Source organism: Nicotiana sylvestris, chromosome 2 (genome assembly GCF_000393655.2).
Source record: "Nicotiana sylvestris chromosome 2, ASM39365v2, whole genome shotgun sequence".
In the NCBI taxonomy this organism is placed as follows: domain Eukaryota; kingdom Viridiplantae; phylum Streptophyta; class Magnoliopsida; order Solanales; family Solanaceae; genus Nicotiana; species Nicotiana sylvestris.
The window spans coordinates 134,836,720-134,851,632 of record NC_091058.1 but is presented as its reverse complement, the minus strand read 5'-3'; the positions used below and the strand labels follow the sequence as shown (position 1 = coordinate 134,851,632).

Below are 14,913 nucleotides of genomic sequence, written 5' to 3'. Positions count from 1 at the left end.
TGACGTCGGAAAGCATTTAATGAGCAGTCGTTACAGAGAATATTTGCATTCAAAACCAGCCATTATGCACCCATCAATAATGTTTTTATTCTCATTCAAGAGGAGCTTGATTTTAAGATCTTGTCTCCCTAGGTAGAGCTATAAATAGTAGGCTTAACAATCATAGGAGGGGATGAAACATTCTGCACACAAAGCTTTATTCTAATAATTTACGCTCAATCTAAATAGTTTTATCATTGCTTTATCAGTGCCTTTATTTTTGGTCTCGGAAAGACCGAGTTCGGAATTAGGCTCGTTATCTCCTTTAATTTCATTTTTTTGTTCTTATTTATTTATCAGTTTTGGATCAAATTGATTGACTTGTCTATAAGCCACGTTATAAATTCAATTGTACTGTTTTACGGATAAATGACGTACAAAAGCCTGAGTACAAAGAAGCAAGCAAAAAAAAAAAAATGGGAATGCGTACACACTATACAATTAGATGTGACCAGTGCTTGTAAGATAATGCAACTGTTTCTCATTATATCTTTATGAAAGGCGTGTGACAAATGAACATTATCTTGAGAGAAAGTTATGTGTCCCCAAAATCTGGTTTGCTATAGTAAAATTTGGTATAAATTAATTAATGTGGTGCTAATATATCATGATTCATTATGAGCAGCCTTCAAAATCTCAGCTTAACCGAAAAAATGAGTATTCTCGGGTAGATCCCCTGCATGGTGCAGTCCTAAGGTGAGTGAAACGTCACCAGCAGCACTGGTCCCAAATCTTATCATCCTTGTTCCATTATCTGAAATAGCCATAATATTTGTGGTCCCATATTCAACACCGGACACGGCTTCCCGACGGGACATGCCATCGGAATCTTGAATCGCCGGGAAACTGTGGTGAGCCATTTCATGAGTTGCCCTAGAGGAAGACTCATGATGTTCTGTATGGTTTTCCGAGAAACAAAGGTTATTCATTGCGACAATTGAAGGGTCGTTTTCTGGGACATTAATTTCGGATCTTTTGTCTGAAGCAACTGTTAATATTGTTGCTGCTGTGACAGTGGCAGCTGTTTTTGTTTCTGTTCCATATCCTGTGGTTATTGTATTGGTAGAGGAATTAGGCGTTGGTGTTTGTGCAATATTATTGCTCCTGTTTTGGTTTTGGCTCTTTTCCATATTCTCATCATCTTCCTCTTCTTCATCTTTAGCCTCTTTTTGATACATATCTTCTACCATGGGTTTCCACAACCGCACCCTGGCATTTATGAACCAGTTTGATACCTGCAAAACATAACATTATTACTACGCAAACTACATAATATAACTCACATTATGATGTCACCAGAGATTCATGAATTATTTGACTGCTCTTACCTGGAAAGGAATCGCTAAACTTAGCAATTATTTAGAGTCAACATATTTATTACTATCAAACAACAATCTTTTAAGATCTTCATTAAGTGTTTGAGTTTTAATTAAGCAGGGAGTAGATGTGGTCAACAGTCTTGTTTTTATTTTTATTTTTCCCTTTTCAGTGGAAATGGGTCAACAAACCAATAATTTAAGAACATGCGAGAGCATTCTCCATTTATGTTCTAGGAAAAATTTAAGATCTTGTCGAGAAGGAATACTGACCACATGAAATCTACTATTCTTGTAATGTTTGTAATTAATCATCTACCATCTAAAAAATGACTTAATAAAGTGTCGTTGGATAGGACAGACATAAGCAAGAAGAGAGTAGCAAATTCTACCCGATAATTTTTCCTTTTTAGTTTGTTTCAGAAAATGACACTTATATTTATTGGTAGCCTTTTAACCTAAGGTTTTCTATTTTACTCAATGACATACTCTTACAATTATAAATCCAGACATGTTTAAAATCACAAATTTTAAAGATACTTGGGTATGTGTTAAGATTTTTTTTTTCTGTTATATGTCCAGTCAAACACCACATGAAAGGAGCAATATAAACTAGTAAAACAGCAAACTTTGTCCTAATGTATAGGGATGTGCTTTGCCACTGAAACAACTTACTATTCCTACTGTTTCTTTGACTAATCTGGAACTTATTTATTTGCGGAAATAATCGAAAGGAACAATATAAAGGGGGCCAACAAACAGTTCTGGCATTGCTTTATCCGAAGGAAGGAAAACTGAAGAACGCAAACCCAGATCCGCAATAAGTATCTAAGCTGAGTTCAGCAACTTAAAAATCTGAAACATTTTCAAGGTACGAATTGAAGCAGTGTCAAGATACCCCAAAAATACCCTTAATTTATATACACTAAGGTCGTTTTGGTATGCGGTTTAATTATTCTGGAATTATATTCCTAGACTAATTCATCCCACATGGGAGGTGGGATAATAGAATCTCAAGTTTGATGGGATAAGGTGGGATATCATGTACTAGCACTGGTATTAAACATATACCATGTTTGGTTGAAGGTATAAATTTATCCTAATTTATACCGTCAACCAAACATGATATAAATTTATTCCCACGCTTTATCCCACTTTATCATGAGTACCTTAGGGGTCGTTTGGTACATGGGATACGAATAATCATCCCCAAAATAAAGTTTGGGATTAACTTTATCCTATATATTTAATTTGGGGTATTAGCTAATCTCGAGATAACTTTTACACTAAAATGGTAAAATTAGTTATCTCTTAGAAGATGAGATAACTAATCCCATGGGATATTCCACCACATGTGATATATCTCAGTTATGTAAGAATGATAATGCAAGAATGATTTATGCGGTAAATAATAATAACACAATTGCTATATACGGGCGATTATTGATAAAAATTAATTTAGAGATAACATACTTTAAGGAATTTATTTAATATTTTTATTTCCTGTTTTACTAATACGCATTTTCTTATTTTACATTCTATTTCAGGAATATGTATGAAATTTATATCCTGATACATCAGCCAAATGCTTCATAAGTTGTCCAGAGATTATTTTTTCTATATGATCAATCTAACCAAATACAGAACTTTCTCTATCTTCTCTAAACCCATTTGATCGGTCATAGAGGTTAAGAATTAAATAACAATTTTTTGAATTTGTGGTCCGACACATGCGATGACAATTGTGTAACGATAAAATGTTTTCAAATATAGAAAAGTGTTATTAGGCAAAACTAAAAAGTGTCACATAAAACCAAATAGATGATGGAGTGCTAATTAATTATGTAAAATTTTATAATGTTTATGTTTTCAATCCTTCTGCCAAACAACCCTTAACAGTTTAAAACTTTTTCGTAAAGAATCAATGTACGTAGTTTTATCTGCTATAACGAGTAATTGTCTTGTATTTAAAGTCACCAATCTCACTTTTTATAAATTCTTACTACCTAGTGCACACAATTTTTTGACACTCTAACATTTCTAGAGGATTTATAGTAGAGGTGGCAAACCTGGTTTCTGGAGAGACCAGTCTGTCGTGCTAACAGATGCTTATCTGCATCACTTGGGTACCTGAGTAAAAAGTAAGTAGAAAAATGATATCAGAGTCCCTTACTTAACCGTATAAAGAGATGGAATCCGTAGATAAGAATTGACACTTTTTGCTTTCTTTTTCTGTATAGTGGTGGCGTCACGATCGAAAAAAAAGGAAAGAAGAACATCACCACCAGTAGCTCTGGCAAAAGCAGAAGTAAAGCGAGAAGACAACTGCAGCTCTCTCATCTTTTTCATAACATTCATTCATTGAGTCCGGAACCAAAATGTGGTTTTTCTTGACTCAAAATACGCAAATAAGTGTTAAAAAAAAGTTACCAAACTCTATATAACGCCACAAAAAGTGGCGTTATACAGTAACGATAGCTGCACTGTTACTGTATAGCGCCACTATTAATGGCGCTATACCCCTTATTACCTGACCCCACCAATAATTTCTGGGTTCAATAATTCAAAAGCGTATAAAGCCAATTTTTGTGGCGCTATATACAAAAAAAAAACTCTCCGGCTAACCATTTCCTATATAAATATCGTAGAATCACCACAACTTCATTCAAAAAATTTTTTTAACTCTTGTTGGTTTCTATTGTTGTTAAATTCTCCAGCATTTTTTTATTATGTCTGAAGAACGTAGAATAAGAGTATCATTATATTGGGGAGTGAGGTTGTGATGGAGAATAACTCTGTGGGCTACAGTTTACCTGCTAAGTGTAATGTTAAATTGCCACTTTCAATGGAGTACGAAACATTGATATCGTTGTTATGCAAAAAAATGAGTGTGAGAAAACGTTCAGTGATACTCAAAGTAACCGGAAGATATCCGTATTCCGTTACGCCGCAAGGGGTTGCTTTTTACTCAGAGTTTAACATCGACGATGATGACACTTTGAGTGATTTCCTGAGGACTCCGGACGAATGCCGGGAATTTCTTGTAATCACAATGTTGGAGATGTACGTGAAGGTCGAAGACGTTCCAAAAAACGAGGTTGTGCGTAGTAGAGATAACCCCCAGTCATCGGGTGGTTATTCTGGATCAGTTTTTGCCGGACATGTTCCGGATGAAAGATTTTTTCTTGATTTAAATTTATCACCGTTGGCGAATGAGCAGCGAGAAAATAATTTATACCCTGCTTTCCATAATTCACAAGAAGAGTGGTAAACTTCAATTTTCATTTGTGTTAATTATGTATATTTTTGGCGTATTGAATTAATTTTAACGCTCATTTATTTAATAGGGGGTACCGGCCGGATATGAAATTTACAAGTGGCACATCCGGTAGTCATCACCTAACTGAAAACGTCCATCATGGAATGTCATCACATTACGACTTGTAAGTGAAATGATATAGCCATATATAAAGCATTTATTAATTTAGTAGCTTATATTTTTGTTGAAATGTGCAGTGAAAACGAGCAAGTTGAACTACCCGTACTCACTCAATTGCCCGAAAACGACGTATTACATCAGGATCTGGCAGATGCACAGAGTGAGGAAGAGAACAGTGATTACGATAACAATGCCGATGAATCGGGAGACGAGACACCATTTGCTCGTGAGGATGGTGATGAAGAGGATGATGAGGAAGGACCCGATTTGAAGAGAGCCCTCCATAGACGAAAAGTGTACGAGTATGAAGTGCCGTTTCATTCAAGGGAGATTCCTTATATTGATAACTTGCCAGCCGCGCCGGATGTGGAAGCTCTCACAAGGGATTTTGATGAAATCCGGACAGCAATGTGGGATGAGTCTAGACCAACGGTGCTTGCAAAGGGGATGCTTTTTCCTGATAAAGCACGCGTAAGCAGGGCTTGTAAAATGCACAATGTTAAAGAGTGTCGTGAGATGCAGGTATCGGAGTCAAGTCCGACGGTATACAAGGCTATTTGCCGCAGGTGGTTTTGGCCATGTAATTGGATGTTGCGTGCGTCGAAGAAGAAAACAGGTATGTGGAAAGTGGGTAAATACATTCCCACCCACACATGCGAAATGGACACTTTCAACGGGAATCACTTCAACTTGGATATTGACTTGATATCTCTTGTACTTATTCCGCACATCGAAGCGTCCATAAGGTATAAAATCAAAGAGTGCATTACAGCAGTCCACCAGGAATATGGCCACACAATTACTAAAAGAAAGGCATATCTTGGGCGCAAAAGAGCGTTTGAAATAGTCTATGGTAACTGGGATAAGTCATTTGCGGATCTGCCTAGGTACATGGTTGCACTGCAGCACTTTAACCCCGGAACAGTTGTTGAATGGAAGCTTGAGCGGAGTCAGGGTAAACCAGAATATATATTCAATTACGTGTTCTAGGCGTTTAAGCCAGCACTTGATGGTTTTCCGTATTGCCGGCCTGTAATATCCATAGACGGAACTCATGTCTATGGAAAGTACGATATCAAGCTATTGATAGCCGTGGCAATGGATGCTAATGGATAGATATTTTCTCTAGCCTTTGCTATTTGTGCCAATGAAAGCACAGAGACGTGGACAATGTTTTTGAACCACCTGAAAGAGCACGTTGTCAAACAGCGTTCAGGTATTTGTCTAATATCTGATCGGCACGGGGGTATATTAAGTTATGTGGAGAACCTTCCTGCCTGGCAAGAACCTTATGCATACCACCGTTACTGTGTGAGGCACTTTAAGGCCAATTTCAAGAAGGCACATCCCAAAAAGGATCTACATGATTTGATGTGGATGGCAGCAACAGACCACCAACAACATAAATTCCGGAGGCATATGGATTCTATCAGGCAAGAAGACGGGCAGCATATCGTTGGTTAATGCGACATGAGCCTGAAAAGTGGACGTTGCATGCAGATGGTGGCAGACGTTGGGGAATTCTTACTACAAACGTGTCAGAATCCTTCAACGGGTTATTAAAGTCGACAAGAGGATTGCCCGTCACAGCCATGGTGCATATGTCGTTCAAGAAGATGGCGGAGAGGTTTGTGCAACGGTCTACAGCTGCAACGGAATTGATGGAAAGAGGTGTTGAATTTATGCCAGTGCCTATGAAGAGATTAGAGAAATACAAACGGCGAGCACATTGGCATTCCTTTTTGCAATATGATAACGAACGAGGTATTTTTGAAGTTTGCACCGCTATCCATAATAATCGGGGTAATAATGTACATACTGTAAATGAATCTACAAGGTTATGCTCATGTGGGAAATGGTCAATCTACCACATGCCTTGTTCACATGCCATCAAGTGTTTTCAACGTGTTGGTTATGCGGAGACCAACTATATTGATCAACAATATAGTGTTTCCAAATACCTAAACACATATAGTGGTCAGTTGCAGCCAGTGGGTGCTGAGCATTACTGGCCTCCAGAACCATTTAAAATGGTGTATAACAAGTCCTATTTGCGTAAAAGACAGGTGCAAAAGAGAACGCATATACGGAACTAAATGAATGTTAGTGATACCGTATATGCGCGCAAATGTGGTATATGCTCGCAAACAGGACATGACCGTAGAAAATATCCTTTGGGTGGCAACAATAATCAAGCTCAGGGCGGGTGTTCTTCTATTGTACCTAACTACCTATGAGTTCATGTTGTAATAATTAGTTGTTATGTATACGATTTAAGTATTTATGAAATAAAATTTTCTTGTTTGTTAATTATGATTTGTACTTTCCCATTTTACCTATTTAAATAATAATTTAATATAATTATCGGTATATTTATTATGTGTGTGTTGTCTTGTCGACATCACGATATTTAATACGCAAAATATAGCGCCATTATATATGGCGCTATGTGTGTCTTGTCTTGTCGAACTGAAAAAGCTGAAAAAGCTGACCGGCTGACATAAAGTCGTTTTGTCAACATCATGATATGGCGCCATTAGATATGACGCTATCTAATATAGCGCCATTAGATATGGCGCTATATGTGTGTTGTTTCGCCTATAAATATTGGGGTCATTGTAGTTATTTTGTGTGCTAAAAATTTCCCCCAGAAATATTTCATTAAAAGTAAGTAAGGTTTTTTATTATAAGCAAATATTTCACAAATGGCTCAACCTGGTCGTCCACCAATTTGCTTCTGTGGAAAACCATGCATAGTCGAGTTGTATCCGGCCAATGCTAATGATCCTATATAATCCCATCTCCTCCAGGTGATGGACCACACGGGGATGTAGAACGCGGGGAGGAGTCAAAAACTCCCACAATAAACCCACTCTCCTGTCCCGAAAAGTCTGCGTAAGCAACTCTCCCCCCATATAATGCTCGGATCTATGCTGGGGCTGTAGGGGTAGTAGCTCCGACGTCCGAGGGCCGGGATGTATAGGTGCATCCATGTCGTCAACTGTAAATTCATAATTTTTAATAACTATCATTAATAATTATGTGTTATTTTATAATTTAAATTCATATTTTTTAACAACTTAATTGTAAAAATTATATATATACTTATGGGTTTCGTGCTAGATTTTCTGAGGCCTAGTGGTACCAAACTATCATTAATAATTTTATGTTTTTTTAATAATTTTTATTCATATTTTTTAATAACTTAATTGTAAAAATTATATATATATATATATATATATATATATATATATATATATAAATTTTTTATAATTATGGGTTTCGTGCTAGATTTTCTGAAGCCCAGTGGTACCAAACTATCATTAATAATTTTATGTTTTTTTAATAATTTTTATTCATATTTATTTAATAACTTAATTGTAAAAATTATATATATATATATATATATATATATATATATATAATTTTTATAATTATGGGTTTCGTGCTAGATTTTCTAAGGCCCAGTAGTACCAAACTATCATTAATAATTTTATGTTTTTTTAATAATTTTTATTCATATTTTTTAATAAATTAATTGTTAAAATTATATATATATATATATATATATATATATATATATATATAATTTTATAATTATGGGTTTCGTGCTAGAATATAAGATAATTAAACAAAATGAATTCTAAGCTAAAATACTACACAATACTACGCTACAAGGCTCTAAATTTTACTACGCTAAAAGGGTCTACGTTTTACTACGCTAAAAAGGTCTACATTTTACTACGCTAAAAAATAATCTAAACTAAACGGCATAAAAACACATAAATATACATGAGGATATTAACAAACACATTTTTAGACTAATTTACATATTTTTATACAACACTTAAATTAAATTCGGATAAAATTTAACATGCTAGTTTCGGAAAAAATAAACACAAACCGAAATAGAACACATATAAATCAAGTAATATGCATTGTTATAAAAGTTTCAACTTAAAATAAATCGAAATACCTCGATTTAGAATTTTCGGAATGTAAATAGATTGAAATTTTGACTTCGGAAGAGTGAATCCACAATAACACGAAGCTCTACTCGACAGTGGGACCACCAATCTTCAACTTTTATGTGCCAGGGGGGACCCAAATTTTTTTTTTTAAAATGGGGCAGAATCGGGGGGGGGGGGGACCAAAAGGGAGTAAAATAATGGAGATGAAACGAAGAAGAAGAAGACGGAAGGATTTTTAATAAGGGGTATAGCGCCATTAATAGTGGCGCTATGTAAGATGAGATTTTGGGGTATAGCGTCATTAATAGTGGCGCTATGTAAGATGTGTCAGTTTTACTATATATAACGCCACAAAAAGTGGCGCTATACAGTAACGGTGCAGTTACCGTTACTGTATAGCGCCACTTTTTGTGGAGTTATATATAGTTTGGTAACTTCTTTTTTTAACACTTATTTGCGTATTTTGAGTAAAAAAAAAACACATTTTGGTTCCAGACTCTTCATTCATTACATAGATATTTAGATAGATGCTCTTACTTTTATCATAATTGTTATTACCATGCATGCATGTACGCTTAATTAACATTACTTTCTTCGTTTCATTCTATTATAAATATTCTTTCCATTTTACTAATAATTCATTTTAAAAATTTGACATCTCTACTCTTCCGTTTTAAAACTCTGGTTTAATTATAATGACTTCAGAGAAGATCTAGATAATTTGGTCTACTATATGTACGTAGTACATATATATTTGATGCAACAAAATCTTTTTCTTTTTAAATTAAAACATTGTCATATCTCACTTTCTTTTTCATGTTCATATGCATGCCTAAGTCAGCGAGAAACACTATAAGTGTATTGGATTGCAAGGGGTAAAAGTGGTGCACAAAAAAGAAGAGGTAAATTTTTATTCTTTTAACTGATAAAAAAGGACTGAATTACAGCAGTGCCTTTAAACACTGACTGCAAAGAGTGGAAAAAAGAAAATCTATAATTGTTGGAAATGCGTTTTATACTAATAAAAGTTGATTGCACGAAAATTCATTTTGTCTGTTCAAAATGCCATGATAATGCGATCTGGACAACTTTCGTCATTAACTTTTCCTTCTGCATTAAATGCCGATTTTTTTTTTGTGATTTTATATGCAAACTAGGAGTACTAGTTATTTATATCCGAGTCAAAATTAAAGTTCAACCATACTTATACTTAAAAATAAAATAATCTCATATTTTTATCCGGAAACGACCGTAATTAAAGTGAGAAAGAACAACGTACGGATGGAGGAAATGCTCAAAAAGCCAAGCTCTTAAAATGGTGACAGAGCGTTCAGGCAATCCTCTTTGTGGTCTCCAAGCTTCTGCATCCATCATTCCCATTTGGTGAATCGCCCTTTGCTGCTGCCTTAAGCTTTTTTCGAGCAGCTTAAGCCTCGGAGTTTCTCCTTTAGTTAATCCCGAAGTGGTGGCGTCTTTTTCACCCAGCAACTCACAGCTGTGCTTCAATTGCGCTGCTATCGCATCTTTTAGACACTTGAAATGCCGAGACATGGCTTTCTGTGCAAGTGCTGTGTATGGAGCTGCTGCTCCAAAACCCATCACTAGATCAAATGAATTTACTACCGTCTGCATTTGTTCGCAATAGTGGTTGTATCTTTTGTCCACCTGCTCGCCAAACAAGTAATAATTGTAGACAACACTATAAATAATATTTTTATGCTATCAATTAAGTTACCTACAATAATAGATACTATCTGTTTATAATAAAACACGATCCAATAACATGGAAAATAAAGTTATAACAACAAAAGAAAGTAAAGCAAAAGAAAACTTAACAAACAACCAAAATAATAAACTTGGTCTAATTAGTTGAGTAACATAAGGTGCAGCTGGGAAGTCATTTCCTCAATAAGAAAACTACTCCAATCCTACTAAATTTGTGACCTACATATAAGTAAGAAAAATATCTTCATTTGTAAATAAAATATTGGTGGAAAAATAAGAGAAAACAAAAGAAAGGAAGATAGCTACTTGCCTGTGTCTTCGCTAGCATTCTTTCAGTACATCCAACAGGTAATACTAATACTATGATGTATTATAAATATTTTCAAAAACAAAATGAAGTAAATTATATTCTCATAGAAGGATGTAGCAAGTAGCATCCCTTTGTGGCTTTGTCTGTATTGAGATATGACCGTCTCAAATAAATAAAAATGTACGTTGATATATTACATCTACACGTCATTTCTGCTGCTGGAGTTATAACATATTCTTGCAGAAGGATTTAGGATGATGGTAGAGTGCAAGCTAATTTTATCACTGGACTTTTTAACACTCTCACCAAAACCAAAATCTTATGTTAAAATACTCATTTCTAAATTAAAATGAAATCAAATATGGACATTACAAAACTTATTTCTCTAGCCGGCTTTCTATATTCTCCTCTATAAAATATTCCTCCCAAGTCCCAACTGCCGGAATTTTCTATTCTTTCCTTTCTCGTGGTTTTAATTTATATTTAACGTACTAAACAAACAACAATCATTGGTCAATGACCCTCTAGAGAGAGAGAAAGAGAGAGATTGTACATGCCTCATCAAACATGGATAAAAGTTTGACCTTCCTTCTCTGATGCTCAATCCTATCTGCAGCTGACAAAGGAGAGAGATCCTTTGAAGAATTATTATTATTATTATTACTGCCACTAGGGTTATTAAAATTAGGGTTAGAGCTTGTTGTTGTGTTGTTATTCCTGGAAACTTTGTTCTTCTTGAATAATTGACTCCTCCCAACACTACAAAACTCTTCCAACAACTCTTGTGCAGCTTTGGCATACTTGGAATTTCTCAATACATTCACTGGTCCTAGTGAAGATCCAAAACCAACATGAATTTGACGATGATGATTTTGACTTTCTCCTTGATTGAAAAACAACATTTCTCCCCCACTCATTCTTAATTGATCCTCTACTTTGGCTGCTTCCAAATGCTGTAAAGAAGATGACAAGGACAATGAAAGACCTTGCCCTTCAATTACATTTACCCCTCCAATATCATTAGGGGTATTAAAGTGGTTCCCAGTGTTACTTGCTCCTCCGCATATGAATTGACCGAAATGCCCTCCGATTGCATTCGGAACCCCTTGAAGAGTTGTAGTAGGATGTGCAGAAGATGGTGAGGGTGACCTTGGCTGTGGATTTATAGTGAAAAGATTCATGGCTGATGCTGACTCCACCACATTTATACTTGATATGTGATTGTGCTGACGCTGATAATGAGCAGTTATACTATCACGGCCATTCAATACCTTCGAATTATCAAGTGATTCACTGGGTACTTGCAAACTTCCACCAACTACCATCCCTTGTCGGTTACTGAACCACTCACTTCCTAGGTTGGTTGTCGGAGGTTGCTGCTGCTGTGGCCGTTGGTTCGGGTGTCTATAACATTGACTTAGCTGGTTTTGAAGCAACTCAGTTGCCGCAGCTGTGGTTATTCCAGGAGGGAAATTGAACATTTCAGACAACATTCCAGCGGTCCCATAAACTTGAAGTCCACTTGATTGCTCTTCTTCAATAGCCACCAAGGGCGGTGGCTGATTGAACCCGTCTACTCTTAATTTTTCTTGTCGGATCTGGTGAGCGATGTGTTGTTGTTGTTGTTCGTCTTGAGGTCTCTCAACTACGCTCGAGAAACTAAAAAGACCTTGGTGGTGATAATCTTGAGACATAGAATTATCCAAAGAATTGGACTTCTCTGGGAGCTGAATTGGATTATGAGCGGCCTTAAATTTGTTGAAGGGTGTGACCATCTCATCTAATCATCTCTTTCTCCTCCAACATCGCGGTAAATTAACCCACCTCCTTCTTTTGATGTAATTGGCTGCTCACTCTACCATGGATCGAGCATAAGATATATAGTACAAATAAATAAACGTTTGACAGTTTTATTTCATATAAATATAGAGAGAGAGATCATTGATACAACTATAATTAGGAGTGATGAAAGTATATAAAAAAAAGTATCAAAGAGCTGCAAAAGAGAGAGAATCAAAGAAAGGACTTTTTCTTTAATTTTTGTTTTGAAAATGGAAAATTCAGCTTTATCCATGTAATTAAGCACAATTACCTCATGGAGTTGCAGGTCGCAAATAAAGATTGCAAAGGCAGCTCTAAGATATCGTTATCGCTTCTGTGGGATTTCAAAACCAAAGCATCCTTAACAAATGAACAAAATTCTTCTCTCTCTGTCTGTTGTTTCTCTTTCTTTCTCTGTCTCTATCTCTATCTCTATCTCTATCTATCTTTGTTACTCTATGTGTTGCAGTGATTGTTGTCTCTGCAATCGACTTCTGGAAAGAGAGAGCTGAAGTTACAAGAATAAAGTATAGTACTTTTTAAATAAAGATGGAGTTGTGATGTAGTGTGATATATTGTGGGTTTTTATTATAGAATTATTTATTTACACTAGATATAAAGTTTTTATGCAAAATCAGTAAATATTAATTTGTAGTATCGAATAACCTATTACCTACCTCATTTTCAAGTTATTAATCTCACTTTTTATAAGTGGTAACTTGTAATTATCTTTTAAATAATATAATAAAGTAAAATTTGTTAGACATCTCTATAAGCTATACTCTTATAAGCTTCGTCGAAAAATTACACCGTATATATTTTGGTAAAATTTTATGTTTTAGAGGTATATAACGTATTCTTTATCCGAGAATTTCTTTTTACTTGTTTTAAGTTTGAACAACCTTGCCGAAATTCGTGACTTTGCCAATCCCAAAGGGAGAAAATTAAACACAAAAAAGAAATAGGGAGCGGAAAAAAAAGAAAAGGTCGTTGTTCTTCTTGCTCGTTTCCTTCACTCAACTAATTATTTCTTCTACTAAGTATCAATATACTAGCATTAGTTTATCTTACCTCCTTCATTTGACAAATGAAACTTTAAAAAAGTCTATTTTAATGCAGGGAAGAAGATAGCGTATTTGAATTATTTAATGAGATTTCAAGATGATACATATGGCCTCTGCAACTAGCTAGCAGCCTAGCATAAGTGAATACTCCCTTGTTCCAGTTTACGTGAACTTATTTCTTTTTTGGTCCGTTCCAAAAAGAATAATTTCTTTGTAAATATGGAAACAATTTAGTTTAAAGTTATAATTTTACCCTTAACAAGAAGCTTTTATAACCACACAAATACTCTAGGTCCTTTATTGACTTGTTTAGGACCATAAATTCCAAAAGTCTTTATTTTTTTTAAACTTCGTGCTCAGTCAAACAGGTTCACATAAATTGAAACGGAGAGAGTAAAACCTTCATGGTTGATGACCACTGAACCAAGATTTTAAAAAAAATGAAAAAGGAACGGGAAACAATTTAAAAAAGCGTGAAATTTTTAGTAATTTCTCTATTTCAACACCTTATATGACAGTATTTGATTAAGAGTTTAACTTCTGTGCATTGATCGATATGATAAATATTTTTATACAATCGGCTCATTTATATGGTAATTACATGTAAGTCTTTTTTATGAATATTAATTGATAACATGATAAAAATAGCAATAACTAATGGCGTATAAAATTTAAATCTAATATAAAATTAATATTGTGACCGTTACTGTATTAAAATAAAAATCAAAAAACAAAATTATTAGAAGAATAAAGAAATCTAGAAAAAACAATAAAGAATCAGAATTATTCCGAGTCCACAATTTTCTTGTGTGTCCTTAAGGAATTTTAACCCCCTCACACGTTGCCAAGGTAATGGATTAAATCCTCCCAGGATAAAGCGGAATAAACCTTCCTGCAACAGTGGCAATACAAACTGCAGGATACCAACGAACTCAAAGAACGGAGCAAAACCACACTTACGAATTTGAGAGAGAGAGACTGCGAATTAGGATGCAGTGTATTCAGAAAGAAAGAAGTTCTAGAGTGTTTTTCGTGTGTAGAAAATGGAGTCTTGCCTCAGAATTTATAGGCAAATATCAGAAGAGGTGTCTGGAAAGGTGCCTTTTCAGAAAATACGCGGCCTGCCGCAGTTCTACCGCGACCGCGGCAGAACCGCGGTCAGAGAGGCTCTCTAAATAAACCTGCCGCGGTTCCACCGCGACCGCGCCAGAACCGCGGTCATATAGGC

The 14,913-nt window shown here is 35.3% G+C and overlaps 1 protein-coding gene across 1 annotated transcript; it reads right to left on the bottom strand.

Annotated features, from left to right (window-relative positions):
* Window positions 1-480: 480 nt before the first annotated feature.
* On the bottom strand, window positions 481-13,155 carry LOC104220434 (BEL1-like homeodomain protein 4). The gene is made up of 5 exons (XM_009771306.2): window positions 12,893-13,155; window positions 11,358-12,655; window positions 10,045-10,430; window positions 3,425-3,485; window positions 481-1,274 (listed from the first exon to the last, which is right to left on the bottom strand). Exons 2-5 carry the CDS (start codon window positions 12,573-12,575, stop codon window positions 681-683), a joined length of 2,259 nt encoding a protein of 752 aa, XP_009769608.1. The 5' UTR covers window positions 12,576-12,655; window positions 12,893-13,155; the 3' UTR covers window positions 481-680.
* Window positions 13,156-14,913: the final 1,758 nt, after the last annotated feature.